The 9,615-nt window shown below is 31.5% G+C and overlaps 1 protein-coding gene across 1 annotated transcript; it reads left to right on the plus strand.

The window, feature by feature from the left end:
- The first annotated feature begins 559 nt into the window (after positions 1–559).
- LOC122318947 (aspartyl protease family protein 1-like) lies at positions 560–6,707 on the plus strand. Its single transcript, XM_043136718.1, has 10 exons — positions 560–1,127; positions 2,467–2,611; positions 3,245–3,480; positions 4,061–4,285; positions 4,413–4,548; positions 4,641–4,714; positions 4,802–4,901; positions 4,978–5,041; positions 6,103–6,174; positions 6,267–6,707. The coding sequence occupies exons 1-10, from the start codon at positions 826–828 to the stop codon at positions 6,479–6,481; spliced, it is 1,569 nt and encodes a 522-aa protein (XP_042992652.1). The 5' UTR covers positions 560–825; the 3' UTR covers positions 6,482–6,707.
- The last annotated feature ends 2,908 nt before the right edge of the window (positions 6,708–9,615 follow it).

A 9,615-nucleotide genomic window follows, 5' to 3' on the forward strand; every position in this document is an offset into this window, starting at 1 on the left:
AGAAAGGTGTTTCTTTAACTTTGTCAGAAAAATATTGTTTGTCATCTTTTTATCATTTTTTAATCAAATAATTAATAAATAAGTAAAAATAATAAATAACCTTTATTCAATTAATATAACATCAAAACAATAATAAAATTATGATAATTTATAAAATTATAATAATTAAGAATTTAGTCGTCATTTATATTGAAAATAAAAAGACCAAAGCAAGTCATGATACACAACATATTAATTTTTTGAAAAATAATAAATTTATAATATTTTTCTAATTTTTTATAATTTTATTTTAAATGGATGATAGTTCTATAAGTTTAAATTATTTTAAATAAATTGATATAATTATATTTATGGATATTAAAATATAAATATAAAATATTTATTAATCTATTATATATTAATTTTAATTGTTTTCATACGTTTGTTGATATTTTATTGAAAAGGAGATGGAAAAAACGTGAAATTTAAGAAAATGGGAAAGTGGGACCAACATGACATCCGCGATTTTATTTGTCACAGTGAAGGAAAGAGAGCGACTTTTGACTTTTCGAGCGTGGACCTAGAGTCTAGACTTACCTCTCCCCCTTCTCCTCCTTCATCCTAATCCTCCTCCTTCCTTCTTACTGTGGGAACGCGTAAAACTTTCTCAGCTGCTTCCCAGCCAATTAAAATCAGAATATAAACACTTCGCATTGCTCCTCGTATTCTCACTCTATATATATATATATATATATATGTCTGAATTACCTATTCCAGAGAGAGCTCTCATATACTCTCTCTACAACAAAAACAACGTTCGACGACAACCTGTGAGTACTCGAAGCCATGTCTTGGGGTCCTTTTACTTCCGCTCGTTCATTTCTGCTATTGTTTTTGTTTTTGGGTTTGGGTTCTCGCATCTGTTACGGTTCCGTGTTCGGTTTCGACATCCACCACCGCTTCTCCGATCCCGTTAAGGGAATTCTAGGCTTCGATGGGCTCCCGGATAGAGGGAGCGTTGAATACTACGCCGCTATGTCACACCGAGACCGCTTGATTAGCGGCCGTCATCTCGCCGCCAGCGACGGCCAGACGTCACCGCTCACTTTTGTCAATGGGAACAAAACTGCCCTGACAAACTTGGGATTGTAAGTCCATTAGCTCACTCCCTCTGTATATACTATATAGAAAAATATATATTTTTTGTTTTATAGAGTTTTTGGTGAGCATTTGAAGAACATGGATTATGTTTGTTTGGCTGGCGAGAAACTGGTGGAAAGGATAATTGATAAGATATTTATTTTGTTCACTAGTATTGAGATTTTGTATCCGAATAAAAGTTGAATAAAATATTATTAAAATATAATTGATATAAAAGTAGTATAAAATGTTATTAAAATATATTTTTTAATATTATTTTTAATTTAAGATTTAAAAAAATTAAATTATTTATTTTATTTTATATAATATTTTAAAAAGTTAGATAATAATAGTTATGAAAAGAAACGAGTTATTTTTTAACACGTAGAAGACATAGCTCCCAACGTAATAAGTTTATTGTTTTTAGGAAAAATTTAGTTGCAAGCACAACTGCATACTAATATATGCATCAATTTAATATGATTGGTTAAAAAGTAAATTTTATTGAAAATAGTGTTAATTTAAATTTTAAATATGAAAAATCAGTAATAATACACAGATTATCACACGACTTTATTTATACGTAGTAAAACTCTTTGCGCCTATATATGTAGCTATGCATATAGTTCATACTCATGATCTGTTGGCGGAAAAGAGCCTGAGTTGGCTACCTGCTATTTCATGTGACGGAAGGTTTGAGATTCTATTGCCTGGAATTCCAAAGATGGTGATAGGAGGCTATCGGGAGAGTTACCGAAAAATACTTACTTAACTATTAAATAAAAAAAATAAAAGTAAAAAAACTCAATCGTGATCACCATATGTGGGATAAGCATTTCTCTTTAAGAATATCCTTTAGCTAAGGTAGTCAGATATTCATGTTAAGTACTTTTGTTTCACTAAATGGATAGGACTTGTTTGTAGCTTCTTTTTTCTTACCGTCTTTTAGGTCTTTCTTTCCCTACTTAAATCATTGTCCGAAAACTTAGAGCTAAGGTGGAGTATTGATACTGTTACAACTATTTTACTACTCATTTTACAATTAACCAATACGATCTCGCCACTTCATTAAAAACAGTTTTGATTTTACATAAGTGCCCTTTATTTAAAAATAGAATTGTAAAAGGGTCATACAAAAGTTGTAAGTTTATCCAGTATATATCTCAACGACAGAAATAGCTTCTCAAAGCTTATGCTCAATGAAAAAAATCTGGATTTTTCTTTTTTGTTTGAGTTATACCTCAATGTTATTGTTTTTTAACCAAACAAGGATTGAAGGTGCTATGGGGATTCTTATTCGTAACAATTTTGTGTTAACCAATCCTTCCAATGTTCTTGATGTTTCAGTTTGCACTATGCCAATGTTTCTGTGGGCACACCAAGTTTATCATTTTTGGTTGCCTTAGACACAGGCAGTGATCTGTTCTGGCTGCCATGCGATTGCAAGGCAGGAAGTTGTGTAAATGCCAGCTTGCAGACATCGTCTGGAAGTGTATGTTATTAACTTTTAACTTCACTATTTATTTATTTTCTTGGAATCATTGATCCCTAAATTATATTGTTGCTTCTACTGCTATCTGGGATATTTTTTTTGTGGATGTGATTGTGTTATCTTTTTCTCCTAAAATATGAATTGAGTGGGTCTAAAAGGTGCCACTTGCTACTACATATATTCAACAAAGTTATGGTTACCCCAATCATTGTTGATTGCAGTCATGCTTAAAACTATCATCTAGACTTTCCATTACTCTGTTGAATCGACCATGACAAAATTATTTAACATAGATTCTAGAGGAAGGGGAAATCAACTCTAACTGCCAAATTAGGCAATACAACTAAAGTGTGAGTATTTTTGTCTTTACTCAATATATGTCGAGTTTTCCTTGACACCTCCAGCAAATTCTACCAATGTGGAACCATATGAGAAGTTTTTGTTATTCATTAACATCCAGAAAAGTTAGTGAAGTGCATATTGACTAAGATCTTATGATCTGACTAGTAAAATCTTACCTTTATGTTGGACTTATGTTTTCCGAGTATTTGGTTGTTTTTGGATTGCTTGTGAAAGAAGCTTTCTTCAGGTCCTGAATTCTTTGATAATTACTCGATTTCTTTTATCAAGCAGATAATAGACCTCAGCATCTACAGTCCGAGTAATTCATCAACAAGCAAAAATGTTTCCTGTGACAGCACTTTGTGTGGACAAACTCCATCATGCCCTTCAGCAAATAGTAACTGTCCTTATAACGTATCGTATCTTTCTACTAACACTTCATCAACTGGGATCCTTGTAGAGGATGTTTTGCACTTAATTACAGATGATGATCAACAAAAAGCTGTTGACACTCCGATTACTTTTGGGTATGCTCTTCATTGCTTTGCTACCTAGAAATTTTGGAGGAAATATTTGAAACCTCAATGTGGGTTTTGGAAATATTCGAAAAAATAAAAATACTGGGTAGATAGGCAGCTTTTATAGTGAATATAATGTTGGTTATGTCTATAGCGATATCAACATTTAGAAACCGGATTATAATTCAATAATTACCGCTTGGTATAATACAAAATCTGGAGAATTGGATATATTGACAAATGAAAATCATTTGGATGATGAATTTGGAGTTGGTATGGCCTTTTTCCTCAAGTAGGAATGATAATTTATGAGGATTGTCAAGTAGTTGTATTGCCTCGATTTTAATGATTCACTAGAAATCTTTATTCATATTAGAAGAGAAAATGTGAAAAATTAAAAAGAATATCAGCATCAACTCTTTTAACTGACTATTTAACATGATCACCAACTCTTTTAATCTCCATTAATTTGCCAGCATTACTTGCTTATTCTTGAAGTTGCCCCTTGTTTTTTACCTGGTGGTCAGATCTTTTTAGGAATTTTCATTTATTTATGGGCCTTGTTATCTTACATTTTACTTATTTGCAGTTGTGGTCAAATTCAGACTGGTATTTTTTTGGAGGGTGCAGCACCAAACGGTCTATTTGGGCTTGGCATTGAGGATATATCTGTTCCCAGCACCTTAGCAAGAAATGGGCTAGCTTCAAATTCTTTTGCCTTGTGTTTTGGACGTGATGGGTTTGGTAGAATCAGATTTGGAAATAATGGCAGCTCAGACCAAAGTGAAACACCATTCAATATTAGGCAATCACAGTAAGTTGTCACTAATTGATATTTCAAATACTGTTGGGAAAATTCATTTAGTTTGGCAAGACAAGAAAACGTCTCTTTGATCTGAATCCCATGCTAATACTGATTTCCCTCGGGAACTTTTTATCAGTCCAACTTATAACATCAGCATCACTCAAATAACCGTGGGAAAAAATTCTTCTGAGCTGGAGTTCAGTGCAATCTTTGACTCTGGTACATCGTTTACTAGCCTAAGGGACCCAGCTTATACTTTTATTTCTGAGAGTGTAAGTTCTTCAAATGCCACTGTTTCATAATATTATTGGGAGTTTTGTTTCTATAATATATGAGATGATCTATAATATATACTGTTTTACAGTTCAATTCCCAGATCCAAGAGAAACGGCATACATCTGATCCCCAGATGCCCTTTGAATACTGTTATTACTTGAGGTCATCTATATCTGGAGAAAACCCTATTCCTATTCTGTATTAGTTGCCCTTTCAACTCTGAGGCACTGACTTCCACTTTATATGCAGTGCAAATCAAACCGGTTATGTAAATCCTCGTGTGAATCTGACAATGAAGGGGGGAGACAGATATTTTCTCAATGATCCAACTGTAATTGTCACTATCAAGGTGTGATCTCACTTCCAAAACTTTAATTTCCTATTCCTGCTTGAGTTGTGCTAAAATTTAATGTTGTGATCTCCAGGATGGTGCGCGTTTGTATTGTCTGGGTCTTCACAAAAGCAAATTTAATATAGACATCATAGGACGTGAGTATCTTTTTATCAGTAACTTTTCTTATTTCCTGAGCAAGAACTTTGCTTATTTTAACCTTTTTGTGTTGCATTTTCATGTTTTTCTGTCAGTTTGGAATTTTATATATTTGGTTGAAATTGGACATGCTTGTGCTGGTTGAAATTCTGTCCATAATGAAGTCTGAAGTTCATAAAAAGCACAGAAGTACTTGAATGAATTTGTTTTAATTTTTTCCTTTATGGGGAGAATAAAATTACTTTCTGGATTGATGGAAGTGGTTTCTTGGTTTGTTTTTGGGAGGCGGGGGGATTGACGGTGAGGAATAGATACTTGCATCTTTTGGGTGAATAGGTCAGATCTACAAAGGCTGACCATCTTGTGTATGATCAATTCAATGAATAGCCAAATAGAATTTTAAAATCATTACTACATTCACCTTCCCAGTTTGTCCTCCCTCCCTGCTTAGACTTGTGTTGCCACTCCAAGATGGTTAAAATGGCAAAGACACTTTTTCAGTAGTCTCCAATTTGGAGAGATGAAGTTTACACATTAAGAAGTCTTCAATGCAAGGGTTCATATTTCAGGCGGTTTCTCAGCATCTGCTGCGCTCTTTTCATCAGATATCCATTTAATCATTGCATCATTTAACAAGCCATGAATTTAACAAGGCTGACCATCTTGTGTATGATCAATTCAATGAATAGCCAAATAGAATTTTAAAATCATTACTACATTCACCTTCCCAGTTTTGTCCTCCCTTCCTGCTTAGACTTGTGTTGCCACTCCAAGATGGTTAAAATGCCAAGACACTTCTTCAGTAGTCTCCAATTTGGAGAGATGAAGTTTACACAGTAAGAAGTCTTCAATGCAAGGGTTCATATTTCAGGCGGTTTCTCAGGATTTTCTGCGCTCTTTTCATCAGATATCCATTTAATCATTGCATCATTTAACAAGCCATGAATTTCATCACCCGGATTTTCTTTGCCCCATGTATCACTGAAGGCCATTTTGTATGCTTATGTGTTTGAATTGATAAATGGCCACTTACTCTGTGAATTTGTTTATTTCCATCCAGAAAACTTCATGACTGGCTATAACATAGTTTTTGATCGCAAGAGGATGGTATTGGGTTGGAAGGATTCTAACTGTGAGTGTGATTCCATTTTCTATTTCCCAGTGCACATTTCTCTTCTTTTGGTGATTTCTTTTGGTGATTCTAGTGAGACTTGTTGTCACCAGGTTACAATGATCAGACCTCGAACAATGTACCTATCAGCCCATCACAACCTCCGGCTGTCTCCCCTGCTCTTCCTGTCAACCCGGAAGCCACAGGAAGCACTGGAAACAATTCTCAGACACCTGTGGCAGCACCACGAACCAATCATTCGCCCAACTTGAAGTCTTTTACTTGCACATTCACGATGCTTCTTATTTCATTTTTTGCTCTTGTTTGATCATTCTTTAATTTTCTGAGGCTTTCACAATCTCATATAAAATTTACATATAGAAATTTGTTGTATTTTAGTTTATTACAGAACCAATTCAAAACCTTGTCTGTTTTTCCCCTTATCACAATAAGAATTGGAAGCCTTGTTGGTCTTCCCATTTGTTGATGTTTAATCGCATTAATTTGAACATTCATTGTAAGTAATATATTTTTATACAGTAGTTTCATTCCAAGTTCAAGTTTTGTGATTTTGCAGCAATGCTATTAATTCTGTTTTCTTGGCTTCAGTAGTTGGAAATCTCTATGACATGCTATAAAGATTTAGAACTACAGTGATATATGGGGAGTGGTCCCTTTCTAATTCTGTATCAAAGCAGGTAAGGTAGACTTTGGAAAATTGGGGATTTATTAATGAAATATATAGTCTGTCTGTACCTTCAAATTACAAGGAATTTTTCACTTTGAATCTCAATTTGAAAAATCTGAAAAATTAAATTCTCGAACTATCGAAAACTAACATTTTAGTCTAATTTTGACAATTAAGGTTGATGAAAAATGTGATTTGGGACTGTCTTGGTGAATGATGCAAATGACAACTTTTTAATTTTTTAGGATGCAATGTGTTGCAATTTGAGTGTAAAATGCAGGACCTTTTTTGTTTTGGTGTACAAAGTGTATTTATCATATCAAATAACTAGAAAAAAAATTCTTCAAGAATGTTTTGTATGATTCTTTTTGTGCAAGAATGTTTATTTTCATAGATATATATATAATAAAAATATAAAATATAAAAATATAAAAATATAAAAAAATATAAAAAAATATAAGAAATAGATATTAAAATTATGTCCTTTTGATTGTTTGAATTAAAATTTAAGATTTTGAGTAACTTATCAAGTCAGGGAAATAATTTATATAATTTCGGGACATGCAAATACTGCACACCTTATTTGAGAAAAATGGATAAATTTGAAATTCACGTGATAAATTTTATTTTTTCAAGCCACACGCATCCCTTTTTAATAATGGGCGCTACTAATTTTTAAAAAAAGTACACGAGATTTACGCATTCTAAAATTATATCTAAAATTATTCATCGAGTTATACTTTAAGATTCTCTCTCCATGTACCTGCTTTTAGAAGCTTTTGCCATTTAGATAGAGTCGCAATAAACAATAGCCTACCATTACAGGCTTAACCATTTCGTCAGCACGTGCGTAAGGTTAATAGTCTTGTTTTTCAACTTACCCTCGTCAATGCATTCAAGTTTAGGCTCTTAAACATTAACTCATTGGACCTCTCTACCTACCTGAAATAGATGTTTTGTTAGAATAAAAATTAAGTACTTCTTTCTGTTGGTTTAAATTTGTAAAATAATTGGCCATTACGTATAACTAGTCTATTTGTACTGATATGGGTATACTTTTAACATGATATTAGAATAAAAATTTTGACTTTGACAGAAACCCAAGGGGTTGGTCTAACTCGAGAAGGTTTTGATTTTGGGATATTACTATTTTCAAGATCCAAAATTTAACACCTTATAGATGAAAATAATTATTTGAAATTACTCTATAGTAAAAAATTAACGATTTAACTAATTCCGCATAAAGAAATTTTTAAAAATGTGATGTACGGAATCGAGATTTACTATGTAGAGATGGGTTCGAAATCCGAAAGAGCTTGCTTTGATAAGGTCCCAACATAAAAATAATAATAAAATAAAATAAGGCTTTGACAATTAAATTTCTTCAAAGATGTTATCTCGTATTAATTTTTTTGTTTTTATCAGAAATCTTGGTATTATTTTTACGGAAGTTAATTTTATTTTTATTTAAATTCTTATCTTTGATTGATTATTTTTTGTTTTGGCTTTTTTTTTTTTGTTATCTTTTATATTTTTGCAAGGGTTACTCTTCTTATTGTTCAAAATACTTGCCTGTCCTAATCATTGCGGGAGTGTTGAGGTGGCTTAAAATTCATGGACGAGAATCTTAAAAGAGGGAGGAGAAAAGTAAAATTGCAGATTCCTTTCATATGTGGCTGTGATTACAGCTATTTCAATGCATGTGTATGTGCTTTTGGTGACAAGAAATTCTTGGCAAAAAAAATAAAAATCAAAAATCGAAACGACATTGGGCAAAGTCATACACAAGAATTTTCCACATAATAAACTGAATTGAGTAGTTAAACATTGTTTTCTTGACCATGAAAAGCTATTTTGCTTGGTTGCCAAGCAAGCAATCTCAAAACATACAATTTGAGTGATAAATATATAAGGGTCGGGCTACCGGGCGTGCCAGTTCTTTTTTTTTTTTTTTTCATATTTTTTAATATATTTAAATATTTTTAAAAAATAAAAAAAATATGTCAATACATTTTATTAATTCCAAACAGTATATTTGAACAGTACCGCCCAAGCAGCACACAAGCTTTATCCTATATATAAGTTTAAAAGAAATATTATAGAACAAGTAAAGGAATGACAAGTCATACCAAGTTGGTAAAAATTTACTATCTAATGTGCCAAAGTTTCAATCTCGATGATAAATTAGGTCTAGTTACAACTATTTGGATAAAAGACACGTGCTTTTATCATATAAGAAATATTTGGTTTACGAAAAAATTTTATTTTAAAAAAAAAAAAGTTATAAATTGATATAATTTTATATGATACGTTAAATTATAAAATTTTCTTTATTGTTAAATATATTTGACTTGTGATATTAATTTGCATTAGTTTATTAAACTTTCTTTTATAAGATATATGTGTAGATCTGATACATCTCGTCTTTTCTATCTTGTTTTGAGATATTTAGATCTTGTTTATCTACACAATATTTTCAAGTATTTTAAAATATTTTCTTTCCAAAGACCAAACATCACTTAAATATAAAATATTTTTCAATTTCAAATCTTCAACTTTTTTATTATATTATTAATTAATTATAACAAATTTTCCAAATTTACAAAAAAAAATCTTTTTCAAATTAAAAATATATATTAAAAAATTATATTCAAATAATATTTTAATTTTATAATACTTTTATTCAATTTTTTTCGTTCATTTTTCCAAAATTAATAAATCATTTTAACTCAAAGCATTTCAGTACCATTCACAAATCATGTTATTATTATTTA

Source organism: Carya illinoinensis, chromosome 8 (genome assembly GCF_018687715.1).
Source record: "Carya illinoinensis cultivar Pawnee chromosome 8, C.illinoinensisPawnee_v1, whole genome shotgun sequence".
NCBI lineage: Eukaryota > Viridiplantae > Streptophyta > Magnoliopsida > Fagales > Juglandaceae > Carya > Carya illinoinensis.